This window comes from Anser cygnoides, chromosome 4 (genome assembly GCF_040182565.1).
Source record: "Anser cygnoides isolate HZ-2024a breed goose chromosome 4, Taihu_goose_T2T_genome, whole genome shotgun sequence".
NCBI lineage: Eukaryota > Metazoa > Chordata > Aves > Anseriformes > Anatidae > Anser > Anser cygnoides.
Window position 1 is genome coordinate 71,717,242 of NC_089876.1, and position 26,610 is coordinate 71,743,851.

General features: G+C 42.8%; 1 protein-coding gene and 1 long non-coding RNA gene across 3 annotated transcripts in view; one reads left to right on the top strand and one right to left on the bottom strand.

The window, feature by feature from the left end:
• The window catches only part of UNC5C (unc-5 netrin receptor C), a 247,808-nt gene that overhangs the window by 21,120 nt on the left and 200,078 nt on the right, over positions 1–26,610 (bottom strand). The window contains 7 exon segments of the mRNA XM_048049472.2: positions 1,242–1,421; positions 1,424–1,585; positions 2,844–3,035; positions 4,504–4,560; positions 17,933–18,097; positions 19,355–19,522; positions 21,275–21,455. Coding sequence (XP_047905429.2) covers positions 1,242–1,421; positions 1,424–1,585; positions 2,844–3,035; positions 4,504–4,560; positions 17,933–18,097; positions 19,355–19,522; positions 21,275–21,455 — 1,105 coding nt within the window.
• Positions 12,000–24,668, top strand: LOC125180286 (uncharacterized). 2 transcript variants are annotated; one of them, XR_007158629.2, is made up of 3 exons: positions 12,000–12,202; positions 19,875–19,970; positions 23,939–24,668. It is a non-coding gene; the product is annotated as an uncharacterized lncRNA (long non-coding RNA). The 2 variants fall into 2 exon arrangements; XR_010831277.1 differs by lacking the exon at positions 23,939–24,668 and adding an exon at positions 22,252–22,503.

Here is a 26,610-nt window from a genome sequence, read left to right on the forward strand (position 1 = left end):
TAATATATGTGAATTAAATATGACTAATGGACTTTGCTGACAATGTGCACCACCATGGCATAAGAAACCTGAGTATTAATGTCTACCCCCAGCTGCAGCTTAGAAAAATGCGAAATCCAGGATTGTGTGGCATGAATTTTCAATGTTACTTAGCAGTTAGTACCAGACTTCTTTAAGCAATTCACCTTCCACTTAGGCTCTTAAATTTAATATCAGTGTTTCTCCATTGATACTCAAAGAGGAGGGCCCACTTTTGGCTGCTTCCTGGGCTGTATAGGGCTGTATCCTAGAAGGAACAAACTGGTTCTGGGCCACCTACATGTTTTGCTTTCTCCATAACATCAATGAACAAAAAAAGATTCAGCAAAGGAGCAGGAGACAAGGTTAGGCACCATCTCCTCAGACAGGGCACAGTGCAGTAAAATGGCCAAGAGCTGACCACAGGATGTAAAGCTGGAAGCTGTGAGACCTTCAGCTACAGCACTGGGTAGTTGTGAGTGGTGGTCTCACAAGTCTACTACCTGGACTCAGTGCACCAGAGAAAGGGGATACTACCTGGGATCAGACCAGTGGCAGGGGGATTCCTGACCACTGTGGAAAGAGGGAAACTTGCATAACCCCCAAATCCACTGCATCATGCATTTGATTAAACCCCATTCTGATGTTGTAAAAAAAATCAACACTATATATAACAAGGAGAGAAATATGGACAAGACACTCTTGGGCCTTATTTTCCTTGACTATATAATGTGTGCAGGAAAAAAAGCCTTCCAAAAATTAGCATTCTGCTATCCTACTGCAATACCACACAGTCTGCAATGAATTGGAAGTGGAACAACCAATTTGTTTTTTAATTAATTTGTCCTTTTTATGTGTGATGACAAGATTGAGGCTTTCTGGCTTGTAGTCCCTTTTCTAGAGCTGCATGAAAGGAAAAGTTCAAGGATGTTGAATCTCACTTCACACAGGGGAGCACTGAAGCCTAACGTATCTCAGAAAGTGGTAAGAGCCCTGCAAAATTTTGCTAAAAAGGCAGCCACGACGTTGGGGAAAGGATCCTTGAAGTATCTTAGTTAATCTGAATTGGGGAAAAACATCTGTTTGTTTTGAACAAAGAAAAGGCACAGTCCCAGGAGTGATGGAGTGACCCTGTTTTTTTTTTTTGTTTGTTTGTTTTTTTGTTTTCTGGCATAGAAGAAAGCTAACTCCACTTAAAACCCTAAAACATGGCTAGCACTTACCTGAATTGGGAATTATTAGGTGGCCCCCTAATGAGTTGAAGGTCCCAAATGCAGTACACGATGGGTCTGTTTGCCGAGCAAGGCTCTGATTCTTCATGTTCAGGGTCTCATTCTCCAGCAGGGACTGGGTAATCTGTGGGGACAGCTTGGAGGAGAAGTCAGAGAGGTCATCCTGGGGGTGACTGCACCAGAGGTATTATAGACCTTAATCTTCAGGTTGGGCAGAGGGTCCAAGATTGGAGAATTTGTCATCGGGATTTTATCAGAGACATCATGCAAAGCATAAACAGGACCCCTGTACATGGCTGCTGCAGAAGTGAGGTCTGGTGGCACTGCCAGGAGGTCTGCATTGGAAATGAGAAAGAAGAACCATATTGCTTATGATTAATTCTCTGTTCTGACGACTTTCTTCCTACTAATGATTTGGTTTTTCATTCTGTTCTGCTCATACCAAAGATTATGATATACAAAGTCCTTGTAAACTGACCTTCATCTCCTTTCCCAGGCATCTATATCTAGCAATCTCCCAGAGCTAGTATTGGCCCAGCCACTCTGCACTCTAATTGTTATACAAAATTACAGCATGTTTCTGCTCTAAGTATTTTTCACTGGGATTATTTTCCAGACTGTGCTCAGATTTCAAGCATAATATGCCTAGCTTCAGGGCAAGAAGTCTTCCATACTCAGTAGATTTAGTTTTATTAGCTAATACTCCTTCCTTAAATGCTAAGTGAGAATCACTAACCAATTTATCTAATTGGCCTAAAGACAGAATTCCTGAAATAACAGAGAGAACAAAGCTATGAAGTCATTGTGCCCATGACTCCCTGCCAGTGTGGGATTAGTACCTGTGTCACACACTTTGATATCCTCAGCAAAGAAAATGACATTTCTGCTAACCTTCTGTATGGCAACTCTCTTGTCATTGTAACTCTTACTTTGATTTATTCTTCATAAACATGTATTGAAAAAAAAAAAAAAAAAAAAAAAGAGGAACTCTTCCGCCTAAATGGGGGTCTTGAAAAAACCAGCTCATTTGAGTGGCTGTTTTCTGGCTGCCAAAGTGTGGAAATCATCAAGCTATTATGCACATGTGATAAAGATGTTCTTTATTAAATGATATCCACTACAACTTCTTCTATATTGTCCATTGAAAGTAAAGTACTTGTTAAACTACTATTTATGCCTGTGGAGACATGGCACAGTAAAGAAGGCTATTAGTGAAACAAAGGGGAGGTGGATGTGATAGAATTATTGTATTGTATTATTCCCGTGATGAATCCTGTCTCTCTTGTTTTTGTCATAGCTTTGATTTTGATTTAAATTTGAGCAAGACCTGTATTTTTATAAATGCCTGTTTCACTCTCACATTCACCTTCTCTCTTTACAAGCTAAGTACCTCTGCTGTATGTTCTTGAACACATCTGAAAAAGGCCACCATGGGTTTTTAGCACTTGGCCATCAGAAACAAATGGATATAATCTTTCTCCCTTTTATGAAGTGCCAACAAGCATCCAGCGAATATCATTCATACAGCCCCAGAGACCATGTTCTCATAGCATATCCCTGAATTGGTCAACATGGAGTGCTATGACAACTAACCTTGCCTTGCAGCCTTGATATTAACAGGCTGAAATCCTCCGTTTAGCGCCGAGGAGTCGATAATGTCTGACTCGAAGTCACGGTGATTCTTGCGATAGACGAAGAGGGCCACAACCACAGAAATAGCCAGGCACACGATCACGGCAATGACGATCCCGACGTAGAGAGCAACATCATCCGAGTCAGGAGCAGCTAGAGGGAGAGAGGCCAGGAACCTTAAAGCAACACGCTCCACACAGGGACTTTTGAGAAAATACATTCTTATTATTCTCGTTTCCTGCAGATATTTACTACCTTTTTATAGGTTAATTTAAAAGCCATTTCTAAAGCTATATAACAGGTCTATGCCCTTTTGATGGGAAACGATCTTTGATTTCTCTCTAACTCGTGTTCTATCTTTGTACCTATCTGCTTGTTCATCTATCTGGTACCCAGGCACTGAACTACTAAGGACAACACGTTACAGAGTTAGTCTCATGAAGCAAATTAAATCCATGAAATAAATTGGTACATCTTAGTGACACAGTATCGTAGTATTAGCATTTAGCGGTTCATCTGACACCAAAGATCATGCTGTGGGGTTGCAAACTTTGGAATCCTTATTGTTTTAATGAAGGGAACAGAAAAAGTTTCGGTTTTAGAGAATGCCTGAAGTATCAGAACGTATCTTTGAGTTTGGTTTTTCTGACCTGTAATGTGTCAAGCCATTTTCCCTTACACTTATTTTCCTCTAAAAAAATCCAGGAAAGCAGAGAATCAGCCTCTAAATTCTCATCACTGGCATTAACACATACATATTTGGATAAAAGCCGAAGCAAGAACAAGAAATAATGTGGTAATTTACCAAAAGGAACCCAGATTTATTATAGCTGTCTTGTGAGAAAATGGCTATGATATTTCTACTAGCTGCTTATACAGTATCTTCAGCACTAATTCCAGGCTAATCTCTAGCATCATTATCCACTAGACATTTTTTTTCCAGAAGGACTGAGTACATGATCAAAATTTGATGTGCTTCTATACAGTGAAGAGTCCCAGTAACAGAGATAGCATAATGAAAAAAAAAAAAAAAAAAAAAAAAACAAACAGACCTTTTTAGTACCCTATTTCTGTTAATTTAAAACATGTGAATAATTCTTATTTATTTATTTATTTGCTCCTCACCTTTTAGCCATTTAAGCCAGGCTGCCCTCTAGCCATATAAGTGAGAGCTGGCAGATATTGAAAAGGACCGATCAAACTTCATCAGCCTCTGCCTATCAGACTTTCAATGCACCAGCCTCAGAAAAGCAGGATTTTTATCCCCAGCAGTTCAAGAAGCAGTTCTCTGAGTTCCAGCTCAATGGAAATTAATCTCTCTACCACATTTCTTCTGATTGCTAAGGAAATGCTAACAAGAGAGAGGGTTCATTCTCTCCAGTTTCTGTCTTTGAGGCAGTATCTTCTCCCATTTTCCTTGGGCATAAGGGCTGTTATCATCCTGTGTCAACCCACTGACAGTGGAACACTGCTACCTCTGTCAAGCAGGCAGCTTGCCACTTACTCTGCCCAACTGGTCCCTCTTTGCCTAGTCACACAGAGCTGGTGTAACGCTAAAGCTTGACCCGTGGAACAGCATCACATTAGCATCCAGGAACGTAAAATGAAACATTAAACTTACAAGAAAATCCATATTCATTCTGGGTTCTCTGTTCAGTTGAAATAGGATAAATGAAACCTTAAAAAGAAAGAAATTAAACAAAAATGGGAACAAAATCAAATTAATGAGAAGAACAAAAAAAGGAAGCATGATAAATGGTTTAATTAAAAAAAGAAGGAAAAGAAACTGATGGCACTTTAAAATTCTGATACAGCACAGAATTATGATTTTGCATCCCCTGTCTCCTTCAGAGCCTTACTAAGAATTAATAAGTAGGCAGATTGAATTTCTAAGCCAAAATCGGTCTCGAGTCACTAACTTTGGAGTGCTTAAAGTCTTTCTTTTATTGAGCATAAACTCTAATGGATCTAATTTATTTCAGACATCAAGGGTCATTAGCATACGGAAAGTCTTTTTTCCCTATCCCTGCCATATGCTTTAATTCCCAGGACATGTTCGGTGAGGCTCTAAACAGTTTTTTTATTTAATTATAGTAGCTTGCTGTTGATCTAATAGAGCTAAAAGAGACCTGTCGTCACTGGTCAGAGGTTAAATACCCATTTGCTGAGTAGAGTCCATGCAGAAAGCCCTCTTTCTGGATTTCCTTGGAATTATTTTATCCTGTCTTTAATACATGCTCAATGGGAATTCCTTGGGGAGAAAAGAATTTGTCAGCAAACAGGAAACTGAGTGGTTTCTCTTTGAAATTATTAAAAAATCAATAAGGCACCCGGGGTCATAACATTATTTATTTGAAATCTTTGGAAGCCCCTGTATATCGACAAAATGATAACACAATTTACGGTTATATTTCGGAACGGATAAATAAGAGAGATTGCTTCTCTCGCCTTTTCTTTCTGCAGCTCACACAGCATGGCACACTGGGGCTGCTTAGCGTGTACAAGAGTCCGACAGGCTCGTTAACCATCTCCCAGCTGCTCTCCATCCACATTGGGAACAAGGGAAATGCTGCAAATCCCATCCTGCTGCAAAGGGAAACGGATAAACCCAAAGTAAGCAAGGGGGTTGCTCTCAGGGAGGGGATTGGGGTGGGTGCAAGGCAGAGGGCACCCCTCTCCCTCTCCCCCTTCCCTCCAGTATTTTTGCAGGGAATTTACTGCTCTTTCCATCTCCCCCACGTTTTGCATTGCGCTGCGAGATGCTCGCACGGCCTTGGCCTCCTGCAGATGAAACAAAACTGGAAAATGGACTCCTGGTGCGTGCCTAATGCACATGACCACATTAGAGGCAAACCAGAGCAATAATCCCCAGCTCCCAGAAATGCTGAGATTGGGTGCTCAGCATATGTTGTGCTTTATATATCTCTTCCTGCTTGGCTGCACTGCTTGCTAATGAAGATATAGCCTATCCCACTTGCAGGTATAGACATAACTCCCCCCGAAGTTTCCAGACATCACATAAATGCTACCTCGACTGAAATATCAGAGCAAGAAGAGCTGCTTTTTGATGGTGATGTTTTTTTCTGAGGCATTATGGGACAGACTATACTGCCTGTAATATCTATTTAAAACTTTATTTCACAGCAATGATTCCAGCCTTACAATTGGTTTTAGAAATATTATGGTCTCACACTCATTTATTTGGTTCGTTGAGGCAAGCTCACCTATGTGTACTCTCAGCATGCTCTCTCAATCTTTTGTAATAACTGCTTCCCACTTCTACCAGTGCGCTCAGGGCATTGCCCATAAAAAGTCAGGCAAGCAACTTCTGAGGGCTTGAGTGAATGCTCAGCAAGTCTGGGCGTGAATTTACAGCACACTGGTTACTCCCTGCTTACTCCCCAGGTGAATGCTGAGGCCCATATTTAGTCAACCTAAATTCCTGCTATAACCTTATGGACAATATTTCCTACGTCAAGATGTCTCTGGGGACCAGGAGGCAGCCAGCAGGAAATACAAGGCACAAGGACAAGTCTGAATTTAGGCTCGCTGCAACTCCAAATGCTTTCATACCTGAATCCATCAGGAAATCCCTGCGGTTCATGTGCCCCATCGCATATTTTAGGGGGAGAAGGCACGGGGCAGCACGTCTCCTGGCTCTGCATCACCTGCAGAGCTTGAGCTCACCCATGCAGAGCTGGAAAGGCTATTCCCCTGTCCTTCTGCTGCTGTTCAGCTGGCAAATTTTGCAGTTGAGGTTGTGCATCATTCCTGCTGCATGTGAAGCAATCTGATAGCTGCCACTCAGAGGGCACAAAGAGTAGCACTGCCTGGATTAGCTGCAGCATTACTGAAAGTGTTGTGTGTTCCTGGGACAATGGAAATCCAAGTTCAGGTCTTCTCAGCAAAGCGAGCAAGTGCCGTCTCAAAATACTCTAAAAGAATTTGCAAACTCTTCATAGACCCTGTTGTCACAAATACTTACTTGTATCTTACAATTTTGCATAGATTCTCACACTGATAACTGCAGAGACCAGCCTTGCAGCTGCATGAGTGATACCAATTCCTTCAACAGAAATGCTTTGTGTAGGTGTTCACAGGCACATCTATTAAGAAAGGGAGGAAAAGGCCAGGATATTGCTTTCTGCTTCCATTACCCTCACAAACTGACATTCCTGTTCTCCCATGTGTGCCACTAACTGAACTGAGCACCCAATTCCCACTACCTCTTTCTGTGCAAACAGGCTGGCTTGCACAGGTGTCTGCGAGGACACATTTTCAGCCTGAAAAACACCTGTTCTGCATAGAAGGACGGCGTGGATGAGGTGGAAGGGTTATTGGCACGAGATGCCATACAGAGCATTTGAGTCATGGATGTGTCAATTTTTTGTCAAGGGCCAAGAGTCACGGCTGACAATGCTGGCTGTAGATAAATAGGTGACCAACCGTGCTGGAGACCGGGCAGTGCCAGGTGTAAAAAGTCCTTGTTGAGGTGATGGCACTACACAAGATGGGCGGTGGAGGCCACACGACCCCACTTGCTCACAGTGCATGGACAGGCTGCCCTGGCTGAAGCAAGAGGAGACCTTACCTCGGGTTGACATCCAAGCTGGATGAATTGCTGAACAGCACGCCAAATGCCACCTCCATTTGTACTTGCAAATTAAACACATTTGTTGGAGATGACTCAAACAAGGCAACTATAAACACCCTCTGCCATTTGGGCAGGAGCTTTCAGAATAAAACTATTTTTAAGCGCTCCATTGTCATGAAAGAGCTGTTCCAAAGGGAAGCAGGCATCGCAGCAGCAGCGGTAAGCGGAAGGCTTGTGGCCACGCATAGCTGCAGTGGCTGTGCAGGAGTTTGGGCTGTGGCCATGCTCCTGGTGCCAGAGCACAGGCATTGCCTTACAAAGTTGGCTTTCACGCTGATCCCTCTGACTACGCCTTCAAACAATGAGAAAGGACATTTTTATCAGATAACGATGCAAACCTGCTGGGATTAGTACCTGAAATAATGAAGAATGACCCCCCTCCTCTCTTCAAAGAGAAAAAAAAAGACATTTTTTCCTCTTTTTTTTTTTTTTTCCTCCCTGTATCAACAGCACTGCTTGGCAAATGCCTGAGGGACTTCTACCAGGATCATCAAATTTTTTAACAAGGGTGAATTTAGAAAGGTGCTGTTGGATTTGACTCTAGGAAGGCTGCTGACTCACATGCAGAGCAGCTGGCTTCACAGTGAGCTACTTGCTTTGAGAAAAGTAATTTAAACTTCTTCCTACAGCTTGTTGGGAAATGTACATTTTCAAAAGGGCTTTTGATGTTTTGTTGTGTAACTTACTGCTGGACGAGTGAAATAATCATACTTTACACTTGCATAGTCCCTTCTGTTTGAGGATCTCAGGGGCTTACCAAAAGTGGGTATTTATTTCCCTCATTTTACAAGTACCTGACCTTATGTCATACCTGGAGAATCAGTGGGAGGCTTGGACTATGCACAGAAATTGCACCCCTGTAATTGCACATTAAATACATTCATGAAAAAGCCTTTAATTAAGTTGATGTTTCTCCAGGAGTTCTACTTTATATTCCACTTTAAGCTTGTAAATACACTTTTTGTCCCTGTGGAAGTGCTTCTATTAAGTGTTAAAGGTGGGCTTTTTAAACTAAAGTAATTACACTGGCACAAATGCTTTGTACAAATCCAGATATATTATTACAGAGATGTATTATGTTGGCATTGGCTACTCTCTTTCTACAAAGAATGTCTACAGCAATTTTAGCACCTTTATATTGATGTAACACACTGAGAAAATTGGAGAAGGGTGAATATGTCAGAGGTCAGAGTGTACTGGAAAGATAAACCAGTTCAACTTTGATACATAGAAAGGACTTCAGCAGGCTTTTTATCAATTTGGTTTAACTCAATTTCAGCATCAGTCACACTTGCACTGATTTGGGGAATTGCATCCAATTAACTAAATATTTTTTGAAGCTCATTTAATTAGTTCAGTGCAGTTTGTGAGCACAGATGACCCCTAAGCGTTGGAAGTTCAGCCTGAGCATTCTGGTCCCAGATGTCTTGCTCTGACCTTTTGGAAACCCATTTGTGCCAATAACCACAGGAGACTCAATGGCACATCGCGGGGACTAAATGGCCTTCAGGCTATCTGAATGTGTGAGATCATCTGGCTTAGGTGGTTAGCTTTGACAAGCAGAATATCCCTTTCTACAGCAAAAATTCACCTACTGCAATTTGTGCTGGGAGAAGTAGATAACCCTTCTGCCCAGGGAGGGGGTAGGAATGAAGCACTTGGGAATGGAGAACCTCAGACATATGAAAGATAGTTGGGCAGAGATTATGGTGCTGCCTCCTTTGAGGCCAAAATTGAAGCAGTGTCACCAAATAGTCACTAAAACAACTTTTCTAAATGCTTTCCCTCCCCAGCCTGGAGAAGTATATACCTCGCAAAATATTAATGGGCATATATGCATGATGCTCAAACTGGGAACTCAGCACCATGACCATGGGCATCCCAAAATCCTGTGTTTGATTTTACCTGGAAAGTCCTTGGCTTGGGAACTGGCTTATTTTAAAGACAACTTTCTTCCCTGTGGTGTAAAGCAACACACCATAGCTTCTTGCAGAGGGAACTTTGTAACTGTCTCTCCTTTTTGGTCCTTAGATTTTGCTAGCTTTACCTTTATGCTGAATTTGTGTTAATGGTTACCTGTTTTAGAGAAAATGGATCAGATTATAAAAAAAAAAAAAAAGAAGAAAGAAAAAAAACGCGTTTTCCATTTTTCCTATGTATTTTCTCCAGCTGCCTCTGTCACTATTTTCTCTCATCCCTGCAGGTAAGTATGTAAGATGGTGGAGTAGCTGAAGGTGATTTTTCCAGGCACATTGATACTAGGGCTTATCCAGTTTTGGTCATATTTACAAAAATATTTACAATTATCCTACAAAGAAATTGCTTTATGCCATTAGCTGCTGAGGTTACAGCTAATGATACATATTTTGAGGCTGTATCAAGGTCAGTAAGAGTCTCAGACGTGCACTTTCATTTAATAAAGTGAAGATTGCATAAAGCACACCATAACTGCTTGTTACTTTAATGCATAATATTTTAATCTGGCACCACTTGCTTTTAATCTATAAATGCTCTTTACTTTATCCTCTACACAGCTTCAAAAGGAGCTGAGGTCACATAATTACGTGGCCCTTTTGAAAGCCTAGCCACATGATGTGTCTCCACACCATCCTGTTGCAATGAACTCGTCAGGATGAGCATGATATACAGTAGGAGCCCATTTTCCCCTTTTGGTTCCGAAGTCAAAGCCCTTAAATTGCATATAAGAAAAGAAGAGGGCAGTCATTCAACTGCTGACTTTCTTTCTCTAGTTTGCTGGGTTTATCCAGTGTAGCAACAGTGAGGTTGTAATAAGCTTTGGTGGCAACAGGCTCTGCACCACAGAACTGTGACAGATGAACAGAAACTAACTCCTAAATGTAGAGGCCTAAGACTGGACAGGAGCAGTTCTTAGATGATTTAAAGTAGGCACGTGGTGCACACGTTGCGACACGAGTTTAGTGGAACAACCCTTTGCTTCTCTACCATGTCTGTACGGATATACATACATCAGATGAGTTCCAATATTTAATAACTCAAAGCCAGCAAGCAGGTCATTTTTCACATACCAGTCCAAACAACATCTATCGGATTGCTTCTGTTCTTAATTCTCATTATGAGGTCTTTCAGTGCTAAGTCAGTATCTTTCTCTTCCCCCCCCGGCTCCAGTGGCTCAGAATTGCTTGCCGAGTTTCTTCATTACTTGTAGAGCAAATTCTAGATGATAAATACAGTGTACAAATGCTCAAAGCTTTCAAAAGAGATGATGTGAACTCAGATGCACTGCAAGTGTATAGGTCTCCATATAGCCCCTATGATGGCCAAGAGGCTAGGAGAAGGAATTTAGGAGACTTTATTCGACATGAAGGAGTTTTGAATTGCTCCTTGCAGGTCTCACTGTCCATAGACTACAACTGCATAAACTGCCTGCAGTTCCTTTTCTACAAAGGTGCAGAGTTAAGAGTACAAAAGTAAACTTAGAGTAAACCCCATGTTTTTACTGTTTAGGACTAAGCCTTCATGTCCACTTAACATGTTGCTAATACTGATTTATTACGGAAGAAATATTAACAATAATCTTTGGATTGTAATAGCTGTTAATTGTTTCTCTCCTCTGCTATTTCCCAGAAACACCAGCATATAACCAAGAAAATGTCATATCTAATATCTTATTTATGGTGGTTAAAAAGGAAAAGAAAAAAAACAACCCCCACACAACAAAGTCCCCAGAGCTGCAAAAAACCCTCAGACAGAATGTGCACAGCTTCTTCCTATATTTGCTATTCTAAAGAAAGACCTTCATGTCTGCAGTTAATGATGCTGAAGGTCAGATATGATATCAGGCATCCCAGAGATAATGCACAGTAATTTATTTTCCTTCTGAAGGACTAATTATTGGCATGTTCAGGGTGGGCTAATAAACAAGGAGCTTGAGGTTTTGTGACTGATTATTTACTTGGTTATAATCTCAGATCTTTCCTGAGTGTGTAGGTTAAATGGGGAGTCTCTCCCGTTTCTGTCCTTGAACAGGAGTGCATGATATTCTATAATTAAGATTGAAACTATGTTTTCATTTTAAATTAGATTCCTGACTTTTTGCTAATATTGTTAGAAAGGTCTTGCCTTAGTTTAAATATGCACGCCATGTATATGGGGGTGGGGGAAGATGGAAGAGTAGGATAACTTGTTGCTAAAATTTGATGTGGATTAGAACAGGCAATTTTGACGTTATGCAATCTTTTACAGTTAAGGACTTTGACCTTTTGACTAAATCTTATGTCAGTCTTTAATATCTTAGAACCATGGAACCTTAACATTGGGTTTGTTATGGATGTTTGACAGCAAAAGTAAACACTTGTCTAGCATTTCGATTTGTGCTAGATTGTGTATTTGCAAATTCCACATTTGCAGTGCCTGAATAGACTTCCTGGGGTTTGCTTTGTTTTGCAATTGTAGCTGGCCAAGAGCAAATGGGTTACAGGGAGAGCTGAAAGAAGGACACAGAGTGGCACTGAAGAGGGGGTGCATGGCAAACAGCGTGGTGAAGGAAGGGACAGCTGGAAGGCATCTTAAACAGGGGGACCAAAACTGTTATGCCTGATGGAAAAAAGGCTCGTGGAGAGCAGGAGATATCTAAATGGATGTTCAGTGATGTACCAAAATCCTTGGTAGGTCTGTAAGCTCACAGGTAAGGTAACTTGTATTCTCTGGCTTTCTGGCTTATTTCCCAAACTATAGAAACTTCTTTTCCTAACATGAGGTTTCATTTAAGTATGCTGCCAATGTTTTTGTTAGTCCTTTAAGCTGCATACAGATTCAGAAACCGAGAGCTCTGAGTTTTACTCCTGATCCTGTCACTGACTCCCTGATGAGCCTTGGGCTGCTTGTGTAACCTCACACTTGACACCCTGCCAGGAATGCAAAAATCATCACATCTACCCATCTTTGTACACAGTGAGGAAAATATAAACACTGATTACAGTCACCGTATTTTTTTCCATGATGAAGTTAATGTATCAGGTAGATTTTATTGTAAGCTTGCATTTTTCTTTCAAGAAGGAGTACAGGAAGAATAAAAGAAAAAAAAATAGGGAAATAAGGATGAAATTATGGGTGGATAAGGTTTGGGTTTTTCTCTTTTCTGCCTGGCTATAATATTCCTGAATCAGTTGAGATTTTTCAAAACAGACTAGAAATCTTAGAGCACTTGCCTTACATTAAAATTAATGGGGAGGGGACTCTTTCTGAAGTGACTGGGGTAAGAAACAGAGATTTTGGTGTCCTGGGTTCTGCTTGTAGCTCTGCACTTCTGTTTCCTCTCAAAGCTTTTATCTGCTTTGAGCAGAACCTTTTCTAGGCAAGAACTCTCACTAGGCAGTTGCAGAGGGCCCACCAGAGTGTGGACACTTCTCAGCTAGGGATTTCTCTTGTTGCTACAGTAAAAATAACTACGAGTCGTAACTCTAAGATGTGTGCATAAACTCCCTTGGCTGCTACACCATTACATAGCAGTTGGGTTAAAAATAGAATAATACATCTCTTTATTAATATCAAATAACAATATTGTAGAAAACTTCCTCTAGGAACAGACGAGATGCGTTATTTGAATGAATGAAACTCCCCCTGCAAGGGCTCAGCACAATGGGCCAGGTGGATATATTATTATGCTGACAGACTGAACGTATTATAAGTTCCCTCTTGACCCACATGCTCTTAATAAAAGGTTTTATTTCATTCCTCTGCACACACAGGCTTCTGTTGCAATCTCCCTTGAGAGAGCTTTGCTTACCTCCCGGAGCCTGAAAAACATTCCCCTGCTCTTTGCACACTAATCTGCTCTGGAGGACCAGAGGTCCTCATCAAACCGCTCTGCTCTGTAATTCCTCGCTGAATGCCTGCTTTCAAAACAAGCCAAAAAGGGAAACGAATGCTTATCCCATCAGAAGGTTCTGGCATGTTAAATTAAACAAGCAGGGCATGTGCAGAATATATATGTTTCAGGAAGAAAGAGACGTTAGTATCAGGTTAACCCTGCTTTCTACTTAAAACCTGTGTATAAACAGCACGAGACTGGAAAATGGCAGTAGTTAACCACTTAGCACACCAGCAGGACAAATTGCATCTTCTTCACGTGCTTAAGTCACTACCGTTGTAAGAGGAACCTTACCCTGCCTTTCAGACAAAGATTACAAAGGATGTGGCAACTAAAGAAGTAACACGTCAATTCACTCTCAACTAGTAGGCAGCCTTTTTTAACATGAAATGTTAAAATAGGTCTGATAATAGCATCTTCGCCATGCTATAGCTGCCTTTTCTCAAGTGGCGTATCCAACTCTTAGATTGCCCATACTGACAGGTGAAGATGTTTTGAATCGTTTCTTCCATTCTTTAAGTGATAGTAGCCAGCCTCAATCTTTTCATGCTGATTTATTTAAATCCAAAGGAAAAGCCCACATTGGATCTGATTACACTCGACCAGTGGAAATTTCCTTTTAGCCCTATTAAGTGATGGGTTTCTACTTCGTATTATGGGATGGTATAAAGTGAACAGTTTTTACTACACAAAGCGACAGCACTATTTACGGAACTATATATTCTATAGTCCTCAAGTGGCATGTGCTTCTTCAGTATTACCTTGCTGCTGTAAGACGCCTAACGCTGTTTTGAAAGAAAATTGAAAGCACAGCTTAGTCAGCCTTTTATGAAAAGCCATAGTAGTTTGTGAAAGCTGAGAGCGAGCTAAGGAAGGGACACGGGTTATCTCCTGACCATGCTGGTGCCAACTTGTCCATCAGAGGCATGATTTCAGACAGGACATGCTTTACTAGAACGGACAGGCACCATGCTCATGTCTACAGGCTTTCTGAACTTATTTATTCAGGACAGGGAGAAAAGAGACCTGAACACTGTCACTTCAGATCCTCAGCAGAGAGGATGTAGGTGACATGCTCTGAGCACGGACACGCCTGATACAGCAGCTAATACGTTTGATCTTAGCCAATGTGATCCCCAGAAGGGAACCGTTTGTGCTGAAATGCAAGCCAGCCATGCAGTGCTGTGCTTGCTTGGTGTCCGCACAGAACACCCACAAAAGTCATTAAGCAGGATGAGGAGAGGGCTAATTGCAGCAATCCAGCATATAGAGATCCCCTGTGAGATGCAGTGTGTGCCTTTAAAAGTGTTGCTGATTGCACCAAAGTATTTACCGCAGTTCTCAGACTTCAAATGGAAAATAATGCAACTATGGAGGCAATAATGCAACTAGTGTGGGTGGTAACCAGCCAATTCTTCCTACACCTACAGCATATTTTGTTCCAGAAGATCGTACTAATGCTATTATGGGAATTACAAAATTGTTATAACGGGACCTGCTAGGCAATATTGTGTATTTGGAAACTTAAAATAGTAATGACCGCCCTAAATTTTTGCTAGAGCTGCTTTTCTTCTTCAGTTCAGCCTTCTGCCTCTCTGCAGGCTCTCTAGTTTAATGACTGTTCATCCTTTTATGTTAACAGAAAAATACTAACTACTGAATAAGGGAGTGTATGTGTGTACTAGCAAGATCATTAGTCTGAATAAATGTGACAGCAGAGTTGCACGAGAAATGCCACAGTTAGTGGTAAGCACAAACTGAAGCTTTGGGTGTAAAATACTGTAATTACAAGGGATGGTGAAAGCTCCACAGTTTTTATCCCCACAGAAATCGATAGTGGTGCAGACTGCTGCTCTTTGCTGGAGCAGGGGCAGTCTGATGAAAGAGCTTATTGATTTATCCAGCTGATGCTACCATAGTGAATAATAGACTGGAAAAGAAAGGGCTTGCAAATTAGACTCATTCAGCCCAATTTTTTCCAGGATATCTTTTGTATACAGCTATATAGAGATATATGTTTACAAGTGAGTTTTTGTCAAAGCAACAGCCTAGTGGTTAGAGAGGGCATCTACTAATTCTTTGATCCCAGCTACATCTCCACAGCATGAAAGCTAACCTTCAAGCTGGCACTAAATTCCGACACTGATGAGGAAGCACCAGGGCACCTAGGGACAGGATTTGGCCATGGGGCAGGTCAGCAGCCAGCCAGAACAGCTCCTGGAGGGCTATGGCCACAGACGGCAGGTGGCCATGCCTCCACATGCCACTTGTGCCACAGGGGACCCACCAGGAAGAAGGTTTTGAAGTCTGTGGTGGATCCAGAGATTCCCAGGCTGGGGGAGATACCAGCTCCAGGACAGCCCTCACCAGACTCAAATAATGTGGAAAGATACGTGGTGTTTTAGGAATGAAAAGAGTTCTGTGTTCACTCTTAGCTCAGCGGGCAGATCTGTTATGAAGCCAGACCCACACCAGCAAAAATGTAAAGTGGTCAGAATGGCTTTGCATAAACTGCAAGGGAGAATGAAAGTAAGAAAGACAGAAAGAAAGAGAGGGAATGGTAGGCACACTGCCATAAAGTACAGCAAATCAATCTTCTCAGCAGTGATGGATCAGGGAGCAGGACTGTAAGTTTTACAGGTGTATGAAGCCCCACGAGTATAAAGACACCATTAAAACACTGCCATTAAATTCCAACACTGAAAGATGATCACAGCCCCTGGAGCCAAGCAGGTCAATATGTGACTGTATATTTTTCATTACCATTTTTTATATACATATATATGAAGCAGAATAAGATTCACAATAGCCTCACCCTCTCTCCCAGTGAAGATCTCTGCTTTATACTCAGCATCCACTTTCACAAATAAAATGCAATATACCATCAACAGATAAATGAGATCCCTACAGGGCTTTTATTCTGCCATACCATTATATCTATTCTTCCACCAGATTTCTGCTTAAATGCCTCTCTTTATGCACATACACAAAGATGACATACACCTGTCTAAATATAAACTGATAGTAAAGAGCTCTTCTGTAGAGGGGATGTATCTTTTCTTCCTAATTTACCATAATGACTTATTCATACCACTGGAGCTAGGGGGTACGTTAGCTTCCCCACTATAAAAGTCACAAAGGTGTTTTATAATAAGATGTGGCTGGATTTTATTTTTTTTCTTTATCTTTAGAAATAAAAAGAGAGGAGCTCTGAATCTTTCTATCTTCCCTGTAAAAACAAACATCGAAGAATTATAGTTTTTTTTTTTTTTATGCTGTTGACATTGACTAGTAGTTTTTAACATGATGAAAGTGTTTGTGCAAGCCACAGTGGAAAAGTGTTTTTTGCACATCTGGAAAGCTCAGGGCAAAATGCTGTGACATAGGCTAGCTTGAGAGATTGCCACCAGGACAGTAGCACCTAAACAGCAGTTATTCAAGAAGTAAACCTATTGAGTAGTTAATGGTGCCACTTTGATGACATTTTGACTATTTCAGTCACAAGTAACCTGTCGGAGAGCATAAAAATTCCTGACTCCTTTTTCATGAAAAAACTCAAAGCATTTTATGATCTGGACATGTAGATACTGGATGGTGACAACCACAGCTCTTTGTGCAATGAAGAGCTGAGGCTCAACAGAGAAGGAGGAAGTGTGATGTACTGCAGAGAGACAGGATGACTGTTCAGGAGAGAGGTTACTGTGCTCAGGTTATTTTGCTAACAAAATGCTAAAGGAAGTTTCAATGCACCAGCAGAATGGAGTGTCTTCATTTTTAAGATGGGACGGGAAAGACAGAAAAGACTAGTTTTTCGTAAACAAATGTCAGAATCACAGTACAGGCTCCAAGGGAAGACTTCAAGGAAATTATTCTCCTCCACAGGCTCAAAGATCTTGTGTGCCACACTTGAGTATCTGACTTTGAGGAAGGGAAAAGCATTTTCTTGCAGGGGGATCAACTTTTATTCTAGATATTGCTAGCCAGTATGGGCTGTTGGCAAGTTTGTGTGACAGGTGGGGAAGAACAGCACAAAGAGCTTTCCTGTATTTTTCCACTTAAGCATCTCTTCATGGGCCAAGGACAAACGAGGTTCAGAAGAGAACAGTTTATGACTTGCAGCTATAAAGTAGGGAATAGAAAGGGATCATAAGCACCACTCTTGTTAAAGGCTAGGGTTTATAATGCAGGAGCTGAAATGGTTACATAGATTGCTTCCCTTTGTGGTCCAGGTGTGCGTGTACCTTTTTCTGCCGTTTGTGTGCCATCTTTTCCCTATATCCTATCCTACAGTGAGTGACAGAGCTCTGCACCTCCCCAGGACAAACAACACCTGGGCAGCACAGTTATGCCGCATCACAAGTGGGTTGCTGCTGTCTGTTTTGAGCCACGTCACTGATAATACTATTAATCTCCTAATAGAAGGATGACACACTCTTCTAACTCAGCAGCTCCAGCTAGCAGGAGACATTTTATAACAAAACACCTAGCAGGTTTTTCCACAGCCACGTCTTTCCCAGACCCCGGAGCCGGCATGGCAGCACTTACCCTGCATGCAGAGCCCGTCCGTGCAGTTCTTGGACTGCAGCACCAGCCCCTCGCAGTCCTTCCCCCCGTTTTTCGGCGCCGGGGCCGTGCACTCCCTCCGGCGCCAGTGGGTGCACTCCGTGCCGCACGTGGACCACTTGCTCCAGGACGTCCACTTGCCGTCCACTGAGACAAGGAAAGGATATGAGGCATTAGGGGGATAAGCCAAACTACAGCTTTCAGCCATCCCAGCAGTGCAGGAGGACCCTGAGTCATACCCATGCCTGACCCAGAATGGAGCCAGCTTGTATTTTTACAGGTCATATTTCTGCCCCAGACCCATTTCTGCTCTTTCCCCTCCCTTTTTAGGAACTTGTCAGCAGTTTATCTACACTCAAAGTGTATGAGAAGGCAAACGTCAAGTCAGCAATCTGTCATTTTTTAAAAATTTTTTAACACAGAGGTTAAAATTAAACTTGGCCAGAAGTTCTTCTCTGCTAGGAAGATATTTAATGTTAAATATTTTATATTAAAAGAAATATCTGAAGGCACTGATATATTTCACATGAGAGAAATCAGGAATACATTTAGCACCTTTCTAAGTCCTGCAATTGATTTTCGAAAGCAAAAAGTGAAATAGCCAAAGAACTAATTTTGAAATTATTTCAGTGATGGAGCCTGAGCCAGGAGTCTGTCACCTGGAATAAGAACCAGCAAGGAAATTTCTGCTCTTTTCAGCTGTTTTCACCCACCCAGACCCAGGGTCGGATAGCCAAGCTTCAAAAGCTGAAGATGACCTTATACAAATAGCAATGCCATTGGTTTCGGTGGGGCTGCTGACACAGGATGATAGGACAGATGGTAGGACATTGTCAAGGAAAAGCCACCAACTAGCTCGTGTCCCCTGAAACAATTCCGTATTTTTTAGATGTTTACATTTAAATCCCTTTTAATGGCATGGACATAGATCTCTTTCTAGTATAATTGTCTTTGTATCTGAAGTCAGGTAAATATGGCCCAAATTTGGCATCTGCAGCCAGATGTCTCTCAAATGGTCCACTTGCTGTGACTGCTGGACTGAACAGACATTACAAATATATTTATATCACAGTCACTTTCTGTACTCAAATTTCAGTCCTCTTCCAGAGCTTTCAACCTTTATCTCCCAGTCTGAAGCTCTGAATGTTCTCCAAATCCCCTAAATTACCAGGGCTGAGACAACATTGCAAGCTGCATGCAAAAGTGGGACCGAATCCCCTGCTGCTCGATGTAATGTGCTCACTATTTTATCTACTTACATAACATAATTTCATACTCATTTACTGAAACGTTGGATTTATTAATAAAGAGAAGGAGGCTTTTCTAACTAGCAGTCTTCTCCTGGATTGACTGGTTTAAAAAATATATATACATATCTAGGGCTAAGTTCTGTTCATACTGAACCTGGACACAGGGTGGTGCAAGCTATTTTCTGAACGCTTTGGCCCTCGCAGAAGGCACCGCCGTTGAGTGGGGCAGGGTTGGTGCATGTCCTGGTGCGCTTCTGAAAGCCTCTCCCACATCGGCTGTTGCACACTGACCACTCCGTCCAGGTAGACCAGCCACCGTTCACTGAAAAGCAAGAGGTAAGAGTGTGACAGCACATGAAATCCACCTGGGAAATAACCCGCACTGCAGCTCGTTCTTGGATGTACCCGTCATCTGTGCACACTGAGACACACCTGTGCTTTGAACAGGCAGAGAAGGAACTGATGATTTCCTTCTCCTTCCTTTCCAGGGGGTGATTTCAGGACCACTTCACTCACCCCTCTGTAGAAATAGCTAGTGCATGTGAATGTGCCAGCACCACTCTGACAGATATTTAAGATGCTCAGAGTGAACTTAGACTAAATTTTTATTTTTGGGCTTTGGGAAGATGTTTATATTTGGGAAGAAATTTATGCTGACTTTCTTTTCCACTCAGTTCATTTTCCGGATGGATGGATGGATGGATGCCAAGACCTGGATGGATGGATGAAGGGGGAGCCGTGCTGCTCTATTTAATAATGCCATCATCAGGGTATGGGTAACATGCTGACTGTTCGGATTCCCCAGCCCCCAAATGTCTGTGCAATAACACAAGCCTTAAGCAGCTCTAGTAGCAAAAACCATACAAGTGGCTGCTCCCCGACATATGTCTCTTGACTGCACAGTTCAAAAAAAATACTGTACGTGAATGAGGAAGAGTTGCAGCATGACTACATCTCTCTATTTCTGCATTCATCACAGTTACAAAACGCAGTTCTATTGCAAGGTCCATCCCTCAATATCACAAACACTGCTAATCAACTCAATTCAGCCGGTTTTCTATAAAAACTGAACTAAAAGGCCCTCATTGTAACTTCAGGGAAGCAACTGCTTACAATTAAATCTAACTGCTACCCTGAATATGAAATGAATATTAGGGATAATCATAGGGATTTCTTCCTACTTGTCTATCCTATAATTAAGCTGATTGTAAGGAACACCAGGACAGTCAGCTGGCGCGTTGTCAGAGCAGGTTTTGTTCTGCTGGATACCCCAGCTTGGGAGGCATCGTGGCGATGATTTTGTGGGGGCAAAGGCTCAGGTTGGTGGGGGAGAGCAAGGCTGGAGGAGACCCCAGGAAAGCATCTGGTCCAGCCCCTCCCCAGCCAAAGCAGGGCCAACCTCAGTGCTAGATCAGGGCTGTGGAGGCAGATACAGAATAATGCTAACTGATGCTTCATACTCCCTTGATGTTTATTTTTAAGCCAGATCGTGTGACTGTGAACTGCAGCCCCAGAGAGCTTTCCTAATTTGCCCTTAGACATCAGAGTATGCTTTGGTAGCAGACACCAAAGAAAAGTTGATTTAAAGAGGCATAAGAAAATGGGTGATTCTGCTGAGCTCCGACACTCTTACCAGTACCTAGAAGCACAAACTTCCTTTTGGTTTTACTCTTATTTCTGAAAAACGTCACCAAGAAAATGAAATGCATTGGTAGAAAGCAATGTCTCGATGCTCTTGCTGGAGGAAATGCCCCCATGGTTATTTGCTGGCATGTGTTAAGGCAAGGGGGCGCCTGCTCTCTCTTCAATCAGACAACCAGCATTTGTGTAGGTGCCTGGTCCCCCTTTAACACTGTCCTCTGTCACCAAAAAGCCAAGCCATCAGGCCTGTCCTGAGTGTTTCCAGTACTGAGCTCTGACTGCAGCCCCTGTACACGGCTGCAAGTCCCCAGGCAGCCCAGGAGGACAGGTCTGGTCACAGACTGCAGTAAAAGTTACACACAGGCATCTTGCATCTCTAGGAGTGTCCCTCCTGAGCATCCACCCTCATGCAGCAGGACAAGGCATCACTCACCGTATACGATCACAGTCGCTGTAGTGCTTTTCCTTTTGGCCACGATGTTTTTGGCGACACAGGTGTAGTTGGCTGTGTCAGAAAGCCGGGCTTGCTTGATGATCAGGTTGTGATCAATGGTAATGTAAAAATTTCGGTCTTCCACGGGGTCAATCACTTCTTCGTTCTTCAGCCACTCCACCTGGGGGTTTCAAAGGGTGGGAGGGGAGGCAGCAAGTCAGCACCCGGTCACACCACAACAAGCACAGTACCTGCGATTTTTATGCTCATCCCAGAGAGCTCTACAAGTCAAGCCACACTATGAAGGACTCACCTGTTGCATGCTGCCAGCTGAAATAAAACACCATGGCGGCAACACGGGAGAGCAACACTCACACCTGCCTTTCCCTTCAGGCCCTCTTCCTTCCCACCGTCCCACCCAATACTTGCCATGCCTTGCCTGCAAAATAACAGTGCCTGTTCAGAGGGCAGAGCTGCTGGGTAGAGACAAATAGCTGATCTACACCTTCAGAGTCTGAGGCACGAATGTGGAATATGATACCTTAGGACTATATCTACAAGCAGAAAATTCTCTTACACTATTGGAAACCCTAAAGCAGCCCAGGTCTCACCCGTTCTTTTCTACATCTTAACTAATAACGCAGTAACCTTGTATGTACCTGCACAGGGTCTAACACAGGGAGGCCCTATGCCAGAGTAGGTCACGCTAACGGGCTGCAGACATCAATATTTTTCAGTCTACATACACTCACACATACTTGCATGATATTGTTTCGCTGCAGTGAGGGTTGAACGAAATAGAGATAGTTACCAAGGAAATAGAGCCTTACAAAGACTACATCAGTGTCTTTGTTATCTCTTTTATTTATTTAAGCCATATATATTTTTAATAAAGTGCAATCTCCTTGGTTATACAGAAAAATATTTTACATACGTTTTTAAATTCTGACAATGTTCTTTTTATTGCCTTCCTAAAGAAACGCCTTATTATATCCCAGCCGACTGCTGCGAGCCACCCTAATGTAATTTGGCTGGAACCTAGTAGCTTGCTTTCCTTTGAACCGGGCATGCTCTGAAGGAAGGGACTGGCGCCCTGGATGGATCAAAGCAGGGCCTTCATGTCACTGGATCATTTCAGCTTGTGCCCAGAGTTAATGAAAGGAAGAAAAATATAAACAAAATCAGCCCGCTGGGCCCGAGAGGTGCTAACTGCCAAGACCTGCTCTTGCAAACCCCACTTTGATGCACCGCCTGAGCATTCGCATATCCCGAAATCAACCCAAAACTCGTGATGCAAAAAGGGCTGTAGAAATGGAAGAGGAAGAAAAAAAGACACAAAACATTCAAAGCTGTGTTTCTATCACTGCAGCATTCGCATTTTATCTGCCATGGAAGATACAAGCTCTTAGTGAATAACCTGGCTTTCCTTGCCAGGGTGGCTGAAATTGTTCTTCCTCCTTTCTTGAACCTTAACTGCTCTCAGGTATAATCAAGACAGACAGATTCCTGTTCAGTCAATGGCAATGTCTAGCTCCTTCCTCACCCACAGGTCAAGTCTGCATGCATCCGAGACTGAAAAACAAGCCAGCAGCTTGCCTCTCCTCCAGCGGAAGGCTGCTACTTAACCCGTGCCTCTCACACAAACCAACCGTCTTCCTTGTTTTTCAATACCATTATATATTTCTGGGACAGAGTGCAGACTTGTTCTAGGACTCTAAAAGGTGCTACATGCACTGCCAGAGCTGTGTACCCCCTCCAGATCCACCAATACTTTTTCTGTGCTCTGCACGATGAGGACATTGGGACATCAGTCAGGACAGGACCACGCTTACACCGTGGTCTGAGGCTCAGTTCAACATTTTCCTGGTATGCTCATGCAAGTATATACACCAGCACCCCTTGCCGCTACCCAAAGGCTCTGTACTCAATAAACAGCAGCACTCTGCAACACTCTCTCTCTCCACAAAAGCACAGGCATGCATATTCAGCCTGGGTCTCAGCTGATTAGACAAAATTAAAGCTATGAGCATTAAATTCCCTTTCATCCCTGCAAGAAAACTGAAGAGGATATGAAAATAAGAGTTGCCAATATCAGGAAAAAAAAAAAAAAGGCTCTACATAATTCAGTATACTGCCTCTGGCTCTTCATCAAATCGCTTGGGAAAAAGATCCTTTTCACCTAATGGCTCACAGAATTTGCTAACAATAAAACATTAAGCTTGCAGAACAACAGGATGTCTTTTTTTTTTTTTTTCTTTCTGAAAAATCTGTTTTGCCAGTACATCAGTACTGTGTGCGCGTGTCTAAACCCCATCTCTTTTACTAGACACTTCTTTAACACATCTAATTCATTCTTCTTCTGGGTATCTGGGTTTTCATGATGCCACAAGTCTGTTCACGTAGCAAAATATCGCGAAATCTGACGGGAGGAACTGAAGAAAAGATGGCTGAGATGACAAGAGAAGGGAGACTCCTTTTATACACGTCAGTATAAAGAGCAACACAAAAAGAGCACACCACTCCAGCACTAATTAGCTCTTATGTTTTCTCCTTCAGCCCTTGTACAAACGTTAACTAATTAAAACACACTAAAACATTTAAATGAGATTTTTGTTAGTATACATTTGCAGTTACTAATGGACTCTTTTTTTTTTTTTTCTGGAGCTGCTCACTCACTGGCTGCAGTGCTCAGCACTGCTGGACCTCTGTCCGGAGCCAGATTTGTTTCTTGAGGTAACCAGAACTGGCGAGAGCAGGGCTGTTTTGTCACGTGTATGGGAACTGATCCGGTGTCAAACACAAAACAGAAGAGAGCAGAGCGGAGTGAGACAGCGTGATTTATGAGTGACAAGTATGCAAACTGTTATTACCGAAGTTAAAAGCGACGATCTCTTTTGATGCCGTGTCATTCCCCAAGGTGCAGCCCCCTCACTGAAGCAGATTGTTAATCCAGTCAGTGCAGAAACTCATCCTGAGTTTAATTCAGCTGCCTGAATGATGGTGACTGGTGCCCTGGGGGAGCCGTGTTGCTCACACAAGACCAGAGGAGCACCAGACACTTGTGTGCTGGAGATCTGTACCCGTCTGGGTGAGCAGGCGGAGATGCAGCAGGATACCCATGGACATTTTGAGGTCCACGAGATGCCTGTCTTCAGGGTCTGGCCAAATCCTGCTCTTGCGTCTCCATTTTTCAGTGTCTTCCCTGGAGAAGACATTTCTAGAGTAGATGTTTGAAGACATTTATAAAGTAGATATTTGCTTTTGTCTCTATATTGAGAGTATGCATTTACTGGCTACAGTCACAAAGAATCTTCGACAGATGTCTAGCTCTGTTTATCCCATTAAATGCATGTCCCTCCAACTACTGTTAATAAATATGTGTTTAGCTGTGCATACGTATAGAATAAGCCTGAGCATCATTTTAGTGTAACAGGAATCCTGTTATTGGCCACAACACTGCCAAAAAGGATGGGGTAAGTGCTCTGTCCTGGAGATGCCAGCTATGGAAAATTACAACAACGCTCAACTGGCTTTTCACACACACCAGCCCTGCAGAACAAAGCCAGCATGAGATTACTCCTTCTATTGTTATTTTCCAAAGAAGATATTTTTATTTGTTAAACATTTGCAGGCTGACCAGCAAGAGAAGGACCCTCTGCAATGGTATGACTGCAACTTCTGACCCGCAGCAACTGCAGAGGCTGAAAAGAGGGCAAGTGGGGAGCACAACTAGCACCTGCTAGCGGCTGGCCAGAGCTGCTAAGCCCTCTGCAAGTACCTTGCACGGGCACACGGCTCCTGCCAGCTGCGACGACTCTGCACGTAGCTGCTGCTGCCGTGAGGCGCAGCCGTCCCTGCGACCGGCTGAGGAAACGCACAGCCCGGCGCGGCTCTAATTTAGAGCAGCATACCTTGTAGCGTGTTTTTTTTTTTCCTTTTTTTTTTTCTCCTGTCATCCCACTCCCTGGTGAGAGACAGATGTGTTGTCTCTAATTATTCGCTGATTGGTATCGGGAGATACATTAACATAATTGGCACATTTGTTCTAATTAACAGAGGGAACCTGCCACATGCCACCCGACATGAAAAGCGTGAGAGCGAGAGCAGAAAACCCACAGCCACCAGGACAGCGGCACCTCAGAGCTGTGGCCAGACCCGAGCTGCTGCACGACGCTCCCAGCAGCAGCCTGAAATAACACAGCAAAGACTAAAGCGTGCAAAGCAGGGCCAGGCTCCTGTGCGGGCTAAACGAACACAGAGAACATAAATCACACCAGCGATTACGTACGCGGGAAAACCTATTACGGAGGCTAATTGCTGACACAAATTTAGCCATGCCGAGTTGCTAGCATTACCAGGTACTTAAATCTCTTGGCACGCTTGTGTATGCGTGACTGTTTTAGAAGCTGGTGGAGCAGAAGCACAGCTGTTCTGAGAGAGATGAAGAATGGAAAAGGGATGTAAGCTCCTCTGGTTGTTCCTTACGCCTCCCACCATCTCAAGGAAGTTCAGCAGGGTGCAATTCCTGGATCCTGCTCTCTCCCCCCCACCAACCTGCCCCAGTCTCATCCTCAAAGCTGAGAGCACCTGCCGAAAACAGCAAGCCTTCTACCACCCCTCCAGGCACAGGCAAAACCCTCCAATGCCCAGGAGTGCAGTTCTCCAGTACGAACAAGATGCAAATGGCTGGGAGCAATGAGAGATTTGCCTCGGTAAAAGATGAGCTAGGATCCCAGGATGTGAAACAATTGCGACCCTGCCTTCCCCATGCCTTGCCAGAACTGCAGGACTGCATTCAAACTCATCTCCCAACTGCGCTGGTGTTTCAGGTCATGTTCCCTACGTGTGGCAGTAAGAATAAAACATTTGTGAAGCTAACTACTGATTTGGACAGAGTACAAGATGCCCAAGTGAGACTGAGAAAACTCTAGCAGTTTTCGTACGCACTATTGAGCCAACAGCTATTTCAGGTATATTGAGACTCGAGTGCCTCTTTGAAGAATGTTATTTGACTTTTGGATTTGGTTTCAAATGTACACTTTCATCCCAGCAACGAGAGGATGCTGTCCTTCGCATGCTAGTTGCTGGAAATACATTTTGTACCTGCCTTTTTTTTTTTTTAAAGGAAAAAAGTAGCTTCCAAAGAGGCTGAGATTACAGAAATGAGAGATTGCAAAATACATATTGAGAATGAGATGGCAAATGCAAACTGCAGTGACATTTTGTTCAGTTGTTCTTTGCTTCTGATGCCAATAAGGGGAATTTGTGTTCCTGCTGTAGAAACACTTCCTTAACTGCACATACATCCAGCCTGCTGCCTGAGTACTAAAACCTGT